This window comes from Pollicipes pollicipes, unplaced genomic scaffold (genome assembly GCF_011947565.3).
Source record: "Pollicipes pollicipes isolate AB1234 unplaced genomic scaffold, Ppol_2.1 Scaffold_7231;HRSCAF=8579_pilon_pilon_pilon, whole genome shotgun sequence".
NCBI classification, from domain to species: Eukaryota; Metazoa; Arthropoda; class Thecostraca; order Pollicipedomorpha; family Pollicipedidae; genus Pollicipes; species Pollicipes pollicipes.
This window is the reverse complement of record NW_023597034.1, coordinates 1,951,596-1,968,438: the sequence shown is the minus strand read 5'-3', so window position 1 is coordinate 1,968,438 and position 16,843 is coordinate 1,951,596. Positions and strand designations below refer to the sequence as shown.

General features: G+C 49.4%; 1 protein-coding gene across 1 annotated transcript in view; it reads right to left on the bottom strand.

Moving 5' to 3' along the window:
- Positions 1 to 12,855, bottom strand: part of LOC119109117 (integrin alpha-PS2) — a gene marked incomplete in the record, with an annotated part of 102,331 nt that extends 89,476 nt beyond the window's left edge. Inside the window, 2 exon segments of the mRNA XM_037232677.1 lie at positions 209 to 351; positions 12,605 to 12,855. Of these exon segments, the coding sequence (XP_037088572.1) occupies positions 209 to 351; positions 12,605 to 12,759 (298 nt within the window).
- Positions 12,856 to 16,843: the final 3,988 nt, after the last annotated feature.

Sequence of the window (16,843 nt, the reverse complement as noted above, 5' to 3'; positions counted from 1 at the left end):
GCCGCTTCTTGCTGAATTCAGAACCGATGAGATGGGATGATGTACAAAACAGCGCCGGTGGCGGCTCAGTAACATTCAAGCTGACGGCTGAGATCACCTTCGAAGTGAGACTAATGGGCAAGCAATTGCCGGCGCGCGTTATCGGCCAGCGGGGGCGGCGGCCACCGGCACACGAGCCTCAGTCCTCGCGGCAGGGACAGCCGCTCACCTTTCACGTCGAAAGGAATCTGCTGGCAGTTTCGGAGTCGCGAGGCGTCGCTGGACGGCGGCTCGGCGCTGCACTTGTAGACGGCTCCTCCCCTGACCACGCCCGGCTGGGTCGTGGCGGCTTGGGGCGCCCCCACCAGCACCCTGCGCACGCAGAGCGGGGCGACGGTCAGCACCTGCCTGGCAATGAACGCCACGCCTGGAGCTCCGCAGGGCCCAGTACAGGGAGAGAGGGGAGAAGGAGACGCCGGGAAGAGGGAGTAGAAAAGACGGGCATGCATACGGACAGACGGAACGGAAGTCTCTGTTAGTGTATACGAGGAGCGTCTGCCAGTCGATAAGTTGCCCGCCCCCCCCCCCCCCCACACACACTCACTCACTCACTCACTCACTCACTCACTCACTCTCTCTTCCTCCCTTTCTCTCTCTCTCTCTCTTTTTTCTCTCTCTCTCTCCCATGCACGGAGAGTGAGGGACCACGACCAAACATCACTCTTGCTTCTCTTTCGCATCTGGTGTTGACGAAGCCGATCCCTAAGTCCAGGACCGGTGGCAGGGTTCAGATACTAGCATGCCTGACCCGATGCTCCCAGAATACCCCACAAACTAGAGGAGATTCAGCGCTTGATATTGTATCGTACCAGAGCTGTGCCTCTAATTCCAGCATTGCTATTTTAACGGCGCACATTCAGGGCTCACCCGCTAGAAGTTCGCGCCACCCCCAACCCCTACCCCAAAAACAACAGGACACGGCACCTAGCAAGAGTGGTCCCACTTTCCCGTCTGACATCACTGTCGACGTTGAGATCAGCGTCGACTACGTCATGCTGCGTTCCTTCTTCACTGCGCGAGCCCGTGTCCTGAGGTAGTGAGGTGCGTCACATCTGCCCTTACTGCCTACCTATCGCTGGTTTCGAGGTTTGGTCAGTTCTGACGCGCTGGGTTGATGACCCATTTCACTTCCGTTTATCCCATTTGGCCTTTTTGTACGTATTTTCACACAACATTGCCAGAGGAAGGGTCGCAAAGCTGAGTTTTGTATGAAGTGTAAACGTCCATCTAACCTGATAAACACATGCCGGCCTGGGGGTCCCATCAAAGGCCATCATTCTCTTCACGGCATCACACTGATGATTGATCCATGAGTTGAGTTAAAACAAGAGCCAACTGGCTTCTGCGCCTCCCTCCAGGAGAGCCCAGATCTAGCGCCCAGAAATGTCAGCAGTTCACCACACCGCTTGATCCCGGACGAACGCACCGCCTCTGATTCGTTCGGATCGCAGCAACGCACGCACCGCACTACACTCCGCTAGGATCATATCTCCGCCGTCTGTAGTCCCCCACCGACACGTCAGACAGCGTGCTGCCAACGCGTGTCGGACAGCAACATGCGCGTGGTCCCGCCAGCGGTCTGTGGTCCCACCGACTCGTGTGGAACATCAGACAACGTGCTACCAGCACGTGTCTTGGACAACAACAACAACACGAGTGGTCCCGCCGGCGGCTGGTCCGCGGCCGGCGGCCATTCATTCGACAGCCTGGTAGCGCGTCTCAATTACCAGATAGCTGATCAGGGAAGACCTCCCTGCTCGAGTGGGTCCCGACCGCCAAACCGCCATCTGATTGGGCCGGGCTATTTACACCGGTGAGACGGGCCCGAGAGAGGGGAGGGAGGGAGAGAGAGGGAGAGAGAGAAGGAGAGAGGGGGAAAGGGAGAGGGAGGGAGAGAGAGCGAGAGAGAGGGAGAGAGAAGGAGAGGGCGAGAGAGAGAGAGGGAGAGAGAGAGAGGGAGAGAGAGAGAGAGGGAGAGAGAGAAGGAAAGAAACAAGAAGGGGAAAAGGAGACAGTTAGGGTCAAACGAAAAAAGGGAAGACGAAGGGAGTAGAAACAAAATAACGAAAAGAACGAGATGGGGCTGGAGAGAGGAGAGGGAATGGAGAGAATCGTTGGTACGCGGCGACCGACCATGTCCGGACACCCCTCTCCAGCAACGGTGCCGTACCATTATCTGTTTCGAATTTCCTGGTGGGACCGCCGGAAGATGCGGATGCGGGGGCGTGACGTCCGGCGACCGGCCGCCGCACTGCGCCGCCCAAGGGCCGCCACCGCGCCAGCGGCGGTGCAGCCAACGCGCCTGACGCCTCTCGATCAGAGCCCGACCAGGCTCGCAGATACATTGGTCACAACAGCGACAGATATTCTGATATTCTGATTCGCTGTCCATTTAATGTAATATGTTGTCCCCCACCGGCAAAGCGCAGTCCAACGCATCGATATGACAACACCGCATGACAAGAGCGGTCCATATCAGGGGCTCACAATTATTCACCCCTTCCCCGTCCTCAATTTCTCCGGCAAGGAACAAAGCCGAGTCAGTGCCGATGGCCCGCAAAAAGGCGGGCGCACTATGAATCACAGCCCTCTGCGAACTACAAAGGGGAGACGATGGCACGCCTCCAGGTCTGCTTTTTCCGCCGGCGCGTGCCTCTGATCCGCGGCGTTCAATCCGTGTTCAGACTGGGCGGACCCTGCGGTTGCGGAAGGCCGGCTCGAGTGCGGCGGCTTGGCGGTGTTCCAGCCGCCGAACCGTCCCTCCAGTGTAAACAAGCAGGTCGTGTCAACTGCGGTCACCGGGACCGACGGCCCATGTTTCGCGTGCGGTGTAACGCCGCCGTCAGAGAACACGCGTCGTGACTAAGCGCTTGCCCCTGCCCTTCCGTTAATTAAACCGCTGCACAGACCTTACGATCCGTTTGAAAATACGCTTGCAGCTCCTCCCCCACAACGCGGGTGTTGTTTGGAAAAGACAGCTACCTAGGGCAACGCAATCCATTAAAATGACAGGAAATTAGTGCAGCCACTCGACTCCTCGCAACTTAGTTAGGGGTATGGTAATGGCCCTTACTAACGGAACTCTATGAAAATGGTATGTTCAGATTTGTTTCTAACACTGGGCTCAGTCAAGTTTAATGTTTCGATTCATTTCAGGCCCCAAGAGCTTCAGCTCAGTTTCGAGAGTCTTCTACCTTATAAGAATGCTGCAAAATGCATCCAAGTTTCTGGACCTTGAAATAAAAGAAAAAAGTAAAGTAAAATAAAAAAGTAAAGCGACTTCTTCCAGCGTTTGCCACAAGCCTACAGCGGCGTTCCAGTCATACATAGGAAAATTGCATCTTGCATACACACTCAAGATGCATTATTTTCCAGACATCTAAAAACCGGTAGCGTTTCCATCTCATCCTAGGAAGAATATCGCCAAGATCCTCTCGCAAGTATGGACCGATGGCAAGACGAGCATTTCCAGCTGTGGAAAAAAGAGCCGCGGCCGCAGACATGAATAAAGCATCACCATCTGCGTTAGAAACCCTTATATGATCTCCATAGAAACATATCATTGGAATAGTACCTAAACAGCAGTAAGCCGATGAAATTGCATAGTGCGATGAAAGCCTTGCAAAAAGCGGCATTAGCTGTCAAGGAATGTCAGCTCTAGGTATGTGTCTCTCGTTAACATATATTTCCAGTGTTCTTTCATCGCATTTTACTTGCGATAGTGTGGTGACTCAAGAAAGGAAGAACGTGGAAGGGAGGAAGAAGTACATTTCAGGCAACACTTTAAGCTTTGCTGATTGTTTTATCGGTAACTAGTATCGACGTAAAGAAGGGCAGACGCGGAAAAAAACTTGTAAAATGTCCAACACTTTCTCTGACGCGATGTATGCTACCCCAAAAACATCAAGTTTTCAGAAACACCAACCTGCCGCTGTCGTCGATTGCAGCATTTGTAACTTGCTGGGCCTGGCGCTACGTATGCAGAGCTGGATACACCCTTGTGCTCTTCCCATACGCTGCCGCGCGTGTAGAGCACAACGCCAGCGGTAGCGTAGAGATGATGAACATCACCGTCTCAGCTACGCGTGAATAACGGCGGTGAGAGAGAACTTCATCCCATCGCAGACAGTGAAAGTGCTATTTATAGCAGCAGTGAAGTCGGAACGCATCACGATGAGCGCGCTGAATACTAATCACGTCCGCGCTGTGCGTTTACGAGTTACGCGTTACGTGAGGTGAGGTCCTGCCGCCCTTTTCATCAGGATGTATACATCATACCGAAGAATGTTTGCTCAATAACCCGGCTGGCACTGCATGATAAATATCCGAAGACGCATAACTGACTGCTAGACACCCTGCTTCGTTGCGCTTTAAGATGGATGCGGGTACGTGAACTGACGGGCAATGCTCGCACCTCAGGTGCAGATAAATGTCCCCAGCATGTGCTTATCGTACCTTCAGCCTCCTTGGACAAACACATGAACAATGAAGAGAATGTGAGCTGCATCGCATGCTTCGGGATGGGCGCATTCCAAACTGCCACGCCCAGGCGACAAGCGGGACGAAGAGGGTACCAGTTGAAGTGACATTTGCCTTCCTGCTGATAATGTCAAATGCCAGGATTCACACAATACGTGGATGGCATGGGAGCTTTACGAAGCACTCAGCTGCGGAGGCTGTGTGCAGTCACCTGCCTCTCACTCTGGCAGGACGGGCGGGCACCGCGTGAAGTCGAAGCCGGCACCTTCTGGTAACCCGGACGCCCAGAAAAAGTTAAAATGGTAAAGCTGGCAGTAGCGGGTAACGCTGTTTGACTCATATCATGAGAAATTACTAGTTCTTCTTTGTAACAATCAGCAGGAGTGGACAGTGCTAAACAGAGTGATTACTTTCATAGAGGTGTTAAAATGTGCGTATTTAGAAGAAATTCGGTGCGGCCACCGTATCGCGTTCTCCATCTATGATAGCTATTTGACTGGGCAACTGAAAGACCATCACTGAACCCTGATGTAATGAACACCGAAACGTTAGAACCGACGCCCATACTTATAAACTCAACGCTGATACTTATAGTTAGTTTAAATCAAACAACACCTACGCTCACACAGAAATGCCAATGTCAAACATTTCAGGTGGCTGTGGGCCATCTATCCCCGTGTCCCCTTCACCCCTGCTAACCGAGTCCCCCCCCGACCGCCTCAGATGAGGACGGACAACGTCAAGTGTTCGACAGATGGCGGCTTCCGGTCGCCCCCTTCCGTCTCCCGTTTCAGCTCCCCCCTCGGCTCCGCGCGTCTCCGGCCTGCCCAATTATTCCCCGTCTGGCCAGCCTCTCGTTTCCACGGAGGGTCGGCAGCGCTAGAGACGCATCGTTTGGACAGCCGAAATCAGTGCCTCCGCTCTCTCGCAGCTGTCTGAACGGTGCCCCCGATGTTCTCAGTCGCCGGGATTTTGAGCCCGGACCACGCAGCGTTTCGAGACATTGGGCGGTGGTTGCTGAGACCGCCTCAGAGGTGGCAGCCGGTGTTGGAGCTCCGGCCTGCAAATCACGCCAGTCGAAGCACACAGCTAGTGTAGGATCAGCCAAGGCGTGGCTGTATAGGCGGGTCTCATTCCAGACCAGGCAAAAAATGTCGCTCGTCTCAGGTTCGTGGGAACCGGCGTCGGTCTGTCCTGGAGCACGGGGTGGCAGTGACAGGGACAGCGCAATGCGATGCTGAGGCAGCAGTGAGTCTGCCGGCCATCACAGACGGGACGGCAGCCCAGTAACAAGCTGAGGTGAAAATTAGCCGCCAGCGCGGGTAAATGGCGTGAAGGGAGCGCACGTAACGTAAAGACCGCGGGCTGGAGTGATGCCGTCAGCTGAGCCTCTGTTTCTCTACCGGCCGTTCACCTGATAACCACAGCAACTGGTTGCATCGATAATGATCCTAGTACTTGTAGCCGTGGGTTTTCAGTAGTATCTAAATCGCACTGATAACATGTGAACTGATGCAGAGAACACGTCAACGTCACTCCATGCGTCTCTCTTTCAATGGCTCGGTCTCATCGACCACGCCGATAAATGTGCTTGCTTCACCCTGAGAGCAGGTGGTGCAAAACACCAACACAGTTCTCCAGCTGGGCAGGCGACTGTCTCAGTGTGTGGATGCAGTGACGGCGAGACATCCGGGGACGAGTGCGGACGTGCAGCAGACGTCTGGATGGGCGCCTGGCCACAAACCCATCAGGCCTGTCTGCGTACGCCAGCTGGAGAGCAATTTTGGGACACGAAAGCACAACCAGATGATAAATGGCAGAATGTGTCGCGGCAAATGAAGCTTTGTCTACTTTTGAGCTGCTGGTGTTTTACTTAGGAGACGTCTTTGCTTTGCCCAAGGTAACACAAGATGTAATGCCTGAATTTTGTGTACGATTAATTGTTAGCGGTCTGGTACTCATGTAATTGCTGCTGGTGTTTTACTTAGGAAATGTCTTTGCTTTGCCCAAGGCAGTACAAAACGCAATGCATGAATTTTGGGTACGCCTAATTATTAGCGGTCTGGTATTCATGTATTTTCCCGCATGTTATCATCAGAAAAGCTCGTAGAAATTCGCACATATCGAACAAATTTTCTAAGATCATGCTACGGAGAGGCGAACTTTCAATGTGTTGTTAGTGGTCGCACGCGCGAGTCCCTGTTCGTTTGCACTTCTGCACTGCCTTTAAAAAATGGCTGTAACGCCCTTTCGTTTGCACTTCTGCACTTTCTTTTAAAGTAAAAATGTAGCGCCCGAGTTATTGTTGTCCAATGGCAGAGCTTCTTAAACACTGTAAGCGTAACTCGAAGCGGTGTTGATTGAAATCACAAATGCGCTCTCCTGTCGTGTGTCGCCAAGCGGCATTTCGCTGCCGATCGTTGGTGTTTGTTTTGACGGGAACGGGAATGTAACTGGATGTTCGAGTTGAGCGACCTCGAAATAGCCCTACCTAAGCTTAACCCCCTATTTGACCTCGGTATCGGCCGTCGTTGCGTCGCAGGTGGCCTCAGTGATATCCCAGCGAGGCGTTGTGACCTCAGCACTAGCCTAGCGCGCTTCCCAATTTGTACCCCGGTACCAACACGAGCGTACAGATATCAGTGCGATTGCGTTACTATCTTCGGCAAAGGGCGGCCTCAGCCGAACACCCCGGGCGGGTTCCGGCGTCGCCAGGACGCTGGAACCCCACCTTTTCCGGCTATTCCATAAACAGACGGTCGGCCGTCAGATAAACAGAGCCATGGTCGCCGCGTGTTAAGGTCACCGTCCTCTGCACCCCAGAGATGTAGGGCCGTGTCAGTGATGCTCCGGCCCAGCCGAGTTACGCTGGATTACGCTGGATTACGCTGGATTACGCTGCGCTTGCGGCGGACTGGACCGCAACGGGATAGCCCGCAGTCTAAAAACAGGACTTAGAGCATTAGAGTAATATTTGAAACTTGAAAAGCTGTCGTAAAATTGCGATTCTGACCCAGCACTTGGATATCGCCGGCATAAAGGGGGTTGGTACAATCCATTGAGGGGTTTGAACATCTCCCGAACCGTTCATTCAACCGCATCTCCCGAACCGTTCATTACATTGTCATGAAATCTGGAATGGCTTGGTTTTATTCTCGCATGCACCTGAGCTGAGAATTCCCGGTACCTGCCTTGGCTGGACACTGACCTATGGCCGCACCCTTTGACCTCGCTTGCATAACTCTGTGGCGAACATAAGGCAAATGTTGATTTGTTAATCGTTCTCAACTTGGTGCGCATCAGATGTGCTCACGTAAGGTTTTGAAGATGTGAAGTGGTCATGTATGGAGGAGATAAATTACCGTCACCTTTCCCCAAGACCATTTGAGGTCATGGCCAGAGTAAGTGAGATCTTCTAAGCAGAGAAGACCTAAGATATAATCAAACTTGCCATAAGATGCTAACATAGCATCTAAAAGGATCTAAATGACGTCAAGTTAGTCCCACCAAAGCGGCTCTGGTGTGAATGATGATATCTGGGTCATTAAGATTCGGCTCATTGCAAGTAATTCTAAAGTTTTCATTTGCGTCTTCCACAAACACCAAATAATGATTGATTGACTTTTCACAATGTGAAAATGCCAAAAAGTGCATGTGGATCTTAAGAGAAAAGTTATTCTGAGTTAACTTCATGTGAAGTCGTAAAATGAACTAAGTTACCAAAAACCCTAAAATCGACATTCAGTACCACTTGTCGTAAACAGTAGAATGTTTTGACCTGCATCAGCTTGCCTCCGCTTCGAGTCACGTTGAACGACAAAATACCTGGATTTGGGCCGTTTGAGCGGATCTGACCGATCACCGATGTCCAGAGGCACCGTTAGCGATGGGGAGAACAGCACCGATAGCATGTCTAGTGAGAACTGGTGTATACGGGAACCGGAAGAGGCACAACACCATGACCAGTGTAACAGAGGTGAGTCACGATTTATGGGCGCTGCACGACCTTCAGCAGTCGGTGCGCGCTAAAACCCCAAATCATCATCACTAGCCACGAGCAGGCTGTCGTCCTGTTTTTTTTTTTGTGCCTGAAAATCGGGTAAGGAATTGGCAAAGGAGTAAATAACCTGTCCCATCAAGCCCCGCGCATGCTGATTTACACATCGTGGTGTCTAGATTGCCACAGCATGTGCCAATGTCATATTGACGGAGCGTTAGTCTACCGATTATACCGAGTACCGAGTGCCAGCGCGCATGGAAGGAAAAACCAAATACGTTTAGTCATTGATCCACGACGAGCAAAAACTGTTCACTAAAAGGAAATTTTCACGCAACAGATCTGGACGAGTGAATCCTAAAATAATCCCAATTTTTCACTTCGTCCTTGACCGTAAAGTAATAAACTGAAGCATTCACAAACGAGGCGCCACTCCAGCGCATCCGCTTCCCATAGAACCCGTGTTTGGACCCATTTTCCAAAATCATTACAACGCCAAGACCAAGCTCCCATGAAAGATGAATGAAAAATGAAATAGTTGAATAAGTCGCAGCTTTTGCATGCCTCTAACTAGTTAGCAATTTCGCTGTCCGACCAAGCTCTCAAACAGGGAGAACGCCGTTATTTCCGCCTCACTAAGCTATGTGCGCAGTGAAATCAATCTATGCTGCACATTCGCCATCAACCTGACGAACTTTCGATCTGCGGAATGATATTTGGTCTCTTGGCAGACCGGTAGCATATGGAAAACCGACACACACAGCTGGTCAGCATCATACGGTTTCCGCACCAAATAATTTACAAAGGTTAACCACCCATCTGATAAGGTCGGAGAACTAATGAAACAATTCACTTTCGACACGCGAGCCACTTAATATCCGTCTGAGATTTGTACAGATAGCACTTGACGCTTGAAGCGAATTACCTCTGGCGCGGGCTCACGTGACCTGTTCCGGAGTGCCGGCGGCGGTCTCACAGCCGGTATTCCGCGCTTGGCTCGGCTGTAGCTGGTTTCCGTCACGCCAATGTCACGTTGCCTTCCAGCCCGGGCTATTAGCGTGTCCCCTTCGCAGTCGCTACTGACACATGATCTCACCTAAAATTACGCCGCCTATAAATACCGGCGGACGGGGTGGCACGAGATGCGAGTCTGAGTGCGCCGGTCATGCGCGTACTCGACCGCCGGCGGGTTCTGTTCAGCTCTCATGGCGAGCGCGACCAGGGTTTGGATGGTGGGGGAGGGGAGCTTTTCTAGCATTGAAGAGAAGGATAGGTACAGAAGAGCAAGAAGTTTCACAGGTTTTTTAGGCGCGTAAAAGTTTATTTCAATCATTCAGACTACCGTGAAGATGGACGTTGCAATCAACAGCACCCGTCTGAGATGTCTGTCGTTTTTTTTAATTCATGATCGCCTTTTTAGTACTGAGTCACATCTATCCTCTGTCTATTAGACAAAGCTTCGCCAGTTGTGCGTGCTGCAGCGACAGCAGCGTTTTGGCTGCTCAGCTCTTGACCGCTGAAGGAGAATACAAATCAAGAAGAGATCGCTTCCATACCGATGAGAAAGCAATCCCAGCTCTTTACGTTGCAATGTATTCAACACACACACACACACACACACACACACACACACACACCACACACACACACACACACACACACACACACACACACACACACACACCACACACACACACACACACACACCCACACACACACACACACACACACACACACACACACACACACACACACACACACACACACACACACACACACACACACACACACACACACACACACACACACACACACACACACACACACACACACACACACACACACACACACACACACACACACACACACACACACACACACACACACACACACACACACACACACACACACACACACACACACACACACACACACACACACACACACACACACACACACACACACACACACACACACACACACACACACACACACACACACACACACACACACACACACACACACACACACACACACACACACACACACACACACACACACACACACACACACACACACACACACACACACACACACACACACACACACACACACACACACACACACACACACACACACACACACACACACACACACACACACACACACACACACACCACACACACACACACACACACACACACACACACACACACACACACACACACACACACACACACACACACACACACACACACACACACACACACACACACACACACACACACACACACACACACACACACACACACACACACACACACACACACACACACACACACACACACACACACACACATCACACACAACACACACACACACACACACACACACCACACACACACACACACACACACACACACCACCCACACACACACACACACACACACACACACACACACACACACACACACACACACACACACACACACATATATTATATATGTATATATATATATATATATACGTATGTCAAGAAATATATATATGTATACGTATATGTCAAGAAATATATATATATATATATATATATATATGTATACGTATATGTCAAGTAATATATATATATATATATATATATATATATATATATATATATATATATATACATATATATATATATATGTATATTTAAACTTATGCATGCATAATAATATTGAGTACACATAACAAAGAATAATGCATACACAGATCGGAGTGTTATTGCAGGAAGCTGGTAAGTGGTGTATCAACCAAGTTCAGATGTCTGCGGGTGGTCACAACAGGTCATGACCGATTTAAACCTTGTCACAATTTTGGTCAGAAATAATGTACAATGGTTTTTAAGAACACCAGCTTCCGGCAACTTATGGAGGACTTACGCAAGGCATATGATTTTTTTGTCGTTGGAAGGTGCAATCTAAGACAGCGCTGGAATTCCTGTCCGAGTGATGGCCATATGTTCACCAGACATTCCCCTATCATTTTAGTTCAGTCTGAGCTCTCTGGGACGCCTTTGTGGAGAGCTGAGGGGAGGTCACCACTCACAAGCGTGATAATGCTAGCTTTATACGACGCTTTGTCAGAACGTCCAAGTCGTCCGAAGAGGTTGTCGTGGCTGAAGTGATGCGTGGCGTAATTGTAACATTGCCACTACTTACTTCACGTAACAAAACACTTGCCGCTGCTGCGGTCGCATACACCATTCACGTGCTAATCAGGAACACCTACCTCGCCACAGGCGATGCTGATGCGGCTGAGAGCGCGGGTCACTTCAAGCGAGACTGGTGTCACGTTACATACGTGCTAATAGTCGTCGAATCACTGGGCACGATACTCATTGGCGGTGTGACTCGTCCAGGTCGTTGGTGACACCATGGCCTTTTCATGGCTACGTAGCCGTTTAACAACGTAGCTCACAAGCATGTTCTATAACGCAATAATGCAATTATAAACATAATGCTCTAACTTTAAAAAATTATAGAAAACTACTGCAGAAACGGAGCCGGTGCGCGCGCGCCCACACACACACACACACACACACACACACACACACACACACACACACACACACACACACACACACACACACACACACACACACACACACATACGTCCATTCACAAGCGTTACAGCTGTCATGTGAGGGTTGCGGCGGCAGTATCTGGGTTTTGGTGTTGCATCTGGTTATTGAGAACAAAGCTTGTTTTCGCACGTCATTGCATACATGAAGCTAGCTTATTGCAGCTGAGATTGATGGCATTCATACCGACCTACAGGTAATCATGTAACAGCCAAAAATGAATATGCCCCATACCATGTTTCCATACCGTGTATTGATCAGTCCTGCGGTGACCCGAAGCTAGAATTAAGTCCATGTTTCTCTCGTATCTGGATTTAAGGAAAACTAAACCTCTTGTGGCGAAAATTGGCATAAGCAGCTAAAGTCCGCCCACTAGTGACGGCTAGATGGCACATGCTCATGCCCTGCTTCGGAGACCGGTTCAGCGCCAGCAATGTAGCGGCTAGTATTGGTGGCAATGCTCTCACCAGCTTCCTCGCAGGTCGGTGTAGGCAGCCACGCTGAACCCGAACATGGTGCGCTCCTGGCCGCGGTACACCACCCAGCCCTCCATGTCCACGTTGTAGGCGCGCACACAGAGCGCCAGGCCGAGAAGCCGGCACGCCGCCAGGACCGCCGCCATCGGGCCTGACCTGGCCCGACCCGATCGCCCTCAGGGCAGCACCGGACCCCCGCGTACACGCCGACGCACCAGCCAACGCCGCTCCTCCCTCAGCGCCCTCCCGGCACGCACTGTTTACACAGTGGGTGAGACGTCTGCACGTGGTCCTCAGACAGGCAGCGCATGGAGTTACTTCAGAGCTGCTGCCATCTATAGTTGGCTTCCTCGGAGCTGCTGCCCTCTCTGTTCCTCTAGAGACACTTTTGTTAACGTGTAAAGTGCTGCTTCTTTAAAACAGTAAAAATATTGTGGTAGGCCAGAATGTAATACATGTTTTGATCATACATCCATATATATATATATATATATATATATATATATATATATATATATATATATATATATATATGTTGTATTTAGCTATTTTATACATATGTCTATATATGAATATATTAAAAGTGATTTATTATTATGATTGTCATGTATATTTGACTTTGACAAACAAAGCTCACTCAAAGTTACGTATTTTGCAACAAACTCGTCCCATTTGTAATCCATGCACGCAGTCGCACTCTTTCAGTTAAATACGACTTGCTCGAGTACGACAAATTTCAACGACGAAATAATGTGCATGCCTATTCTCATCAACATACCGGAGAATTATCTTCAAAAAAATTATCATTCGTTAATGATCACCCACATCTGCCTGATATTTTGTTCAGCTTTTTAAGACGTAAGGGAGGAAGGGGTATCACTGACCACCTTCCTTCCGCCTCACAACCTGATGGCATTTGAGGTGCGGGTGTCAGGAAGGTGATTCGCTTGCAGCCTCGTATCCATTTTCTTAATATTTTCTTCAAGAGTGGTCAAGAGCGGGTAAAAATTGGTTGCATTTTCGAGCAGTTGGGAAAAAGATGTCATGCTGTGGGGAAGCACCGACCGCGGGGTTACAGCGCCCTTTGTTTCTCTGTGCAGTCCGTAGGAGTGTAGCAATGGTAACGGTCGCCTAACTGACACGTTTAGAATCACCAAATTTCCAGGAAGAGTAGCCTGTGCATGTTACATCGTGTAAAAATTGCACAGATGACTCTACGTCATGGCCGTCTGAGTCGAAATGGGTGAAATGCCTCGAAACGCACTATTTTCCAGGTATGCTCTTTTTTCTCCAGGTTCAAAATCTGAAATTTCTGGTGATATCAGAGTTAGTACTGTAATATTTGATGTGAATATTCTGAGAGTTTAAGTACACTAAAGTTGTCACACCTCCGGAGCACGCTCACCTCAAACAACTGTTCCACGGCTAATCAACAACAATTTATCCTATCCTTCACACGCCGAAGACTTCTGATTTATTTCTCCTTCATCTTGCATGTCATCGTAGCGTGAACAAACCCTGTGCTGTATGTTTCATGTGGCTAACGATTGCATCCGCTAGAAAGAAGCCGCACCTCATCCTTCCCGGTCACACCTTCTGAGCAGTGCATACAGATGTCATCTGCACCGAGAACGTTTTCCAGTGGCCTTTCTTCCCGCTCTTTCTTTCTCACTCCTCTTTTGCTTTGTTCTATTTTTACAAGGTGTCGAGCGCTTTTCGCTTGGGCCTTCTCTTCCCGTTGTCTTTTTCCATGGAAGCTGGTCATCACGAGGGATGTACCTCTCCGTTTCCGACCACTTTTATCTTTTTGGGGCGCGAGAACTGTTGGAAGAGGGATTATGCCATCTGTTGAACCCTTGGATGACGGTGTAGCCGGGGTGCCGTGCTGTGCCGGTGCCACCGAGGTGCCGTGCTGCGGCTACACCACCAAAAATCGAAGCAATGAAAGGAAAATGGAAGCATAGAAAGGTAATACAAACTTCGTGTCGCTCCACTCTGGAGCTTTAGCCCTGGAAACGTTAAGATGAATGACTTTGTAACCCCCAGCTGAAATAAAAACCATCCCACCAAAAGTGTTAAACAGACAAATTTTTCACACATATAATGATACTGTATTAAAACAGAACTATAAAATGAAATTTACTACAGTTTTCCTTTCACTGGTCACTCTAGCACGGCGATAGAAACAAAAATATTATGGAATAACGCCTTCATGCAAGTCACTTAGCTACAAACTGTTGCAAGATGCACAATTAACAGACAAGGTAGGCAACATTACAGGACCGTATCTATTTTCGCCTTAAAGGCCATGCAAAAATCCAACGGTGCAAGTGGCGATGATACGCGATGGCATTAACGAAGGCGTACGAAAACAGTAGTCGTACCTAGGATATTAAGAATCGTATCGTAACGCGTGGATCACGATTCAATGTCAGTTTTTACGTTTCCCATCAAAACCGTCTCATATCCATAGGTTGCAAGCATGTGATATTGAATGTACTCGGGGAGTATGGAAGAAAATTGCCGAACGGTGTTTTGGAGTCCTAGTAGCGCCGTAATCGTATTTTAGCACCGCAATGCAATGCTACTGATGTGAGGGAACATCATTACGATAAAAATGAAAACAAAGCCATTTGTGGCAATAGATACGAAGAATATATTTTCTCCCACAAAAAAGATTTGGTAGGATGAGGGGCGCATACCCAGCCTCCTCCCTCTCCCCCCCCCCTTTCACCCCGTTTCGCCGCCAATGGCTGCAGCACAACTAGTTAGTAGGCCAGGATTTGATGGACACTTTATTGTCAATAATTTATCATTTATATTTCCATCTACTCAATCCTTTGTATCGTCCAAAGTCCATGGACAACGCGACCTGGGGTTGCCCCGCCCATGGTGGGGTAGCCCCGCGAAAACTACAGCAGAAAAGCTCAGATGGCGTTAGTACCGACCCGCCGGGTACAGTCTGTACCGCACAAACCCGGCGCAAATACAAACCCGGCGCAAACACCCACGAACCTCAGAGAAGGGGTCGTTTGGCATGAATCAACACTGCTTCGTCCACTTCCGTGAGCGAGAAGTGTTCCAATTTCAATATCACTTCATGCAAAAGTAAAGAATGCTATGTTTTAGCTCCACCATCCGATTAAATCACAACGTCCCGGTACCCCCTTTTTTCCTCTTTTTTTCCTGCTATTGGTTTGGGCGGTGTTTCCCAAAGGGGGGTGCTACTACTCCCTCCCCCAAATACATGTTTCAAATTATATAAATGGTCGTAGATAACGTCGTCTTTTTAGCTTCTTCTGTGTACCTTATGTTTGTGTTGCAACGATGTATTTCTGAACCAGCCCTAACGCGTCAAACCAAATGAAGTTAAAGTCAAATGGATTAAAACATGCAATATACAGGTCAATCTGACTGTTAGCTAATTGTGCTCTATTGTTGGAGCACTTGGTGCTGAATAACTGCGAACAAAAAATTTTAGTTCACATATTTGTATTGTCCACGAACCCAATGCCCCCGATGAAGTGAGAGTATTCGCGCGACGTTTCTACTGCTAAATACATGTCTGGGTGCCTTTAAAATAGGCGGCGCAAAAAAGGCTGCAAAATTTCGTGTGCGCCAAGTTTAGAAACAGGAAGCTTTGGACTCTTCAAAAGGGCACGGCCAGGAACTGCAAGGAATTGTCTTGTCCAAACATTGCTACCATGACAACCATGAAAAACAGCTTACGGGACTACCACTATACGACATATTACCAACAAGACAAAATCCTCCCCCCCCCCCCCCTCCCCTCCCACTCTTAGTGCAAAGGAACCTCAGTACTAGCGTTAACGCTTCACAAGGCGAAAATGAAACCTACTTTCAGACAGAAGAAAACAGACGTACAGAAACTACATGCTACATGCGCCAATTAAAACTGCTGCTTTGTTGTAAATATCTCAAGCGTCCTCCCATAACTCAATTTGGTTAGAGCGTCTGCCTTCCGATTTACACAACGGTGATGGCGTGGGTTCCACATAGCTGTGGCAACGTGGGTTCGAGTCGCTTTAGGTGCTCACTTTTTTATCTTGACAGCTACGACCTGCGGCTGGTGGAAACGACGGCGCAGATCAGGTGACATCAGAGGGTTGGGCAGGCCGTGCCGAGCATTGCGGTGCACCGAACTTTTGCCAACAAAATCTGCCGTTGACCTGAACTTTAACGATTCGATGGTGGGGGTCTGGTGGGGGG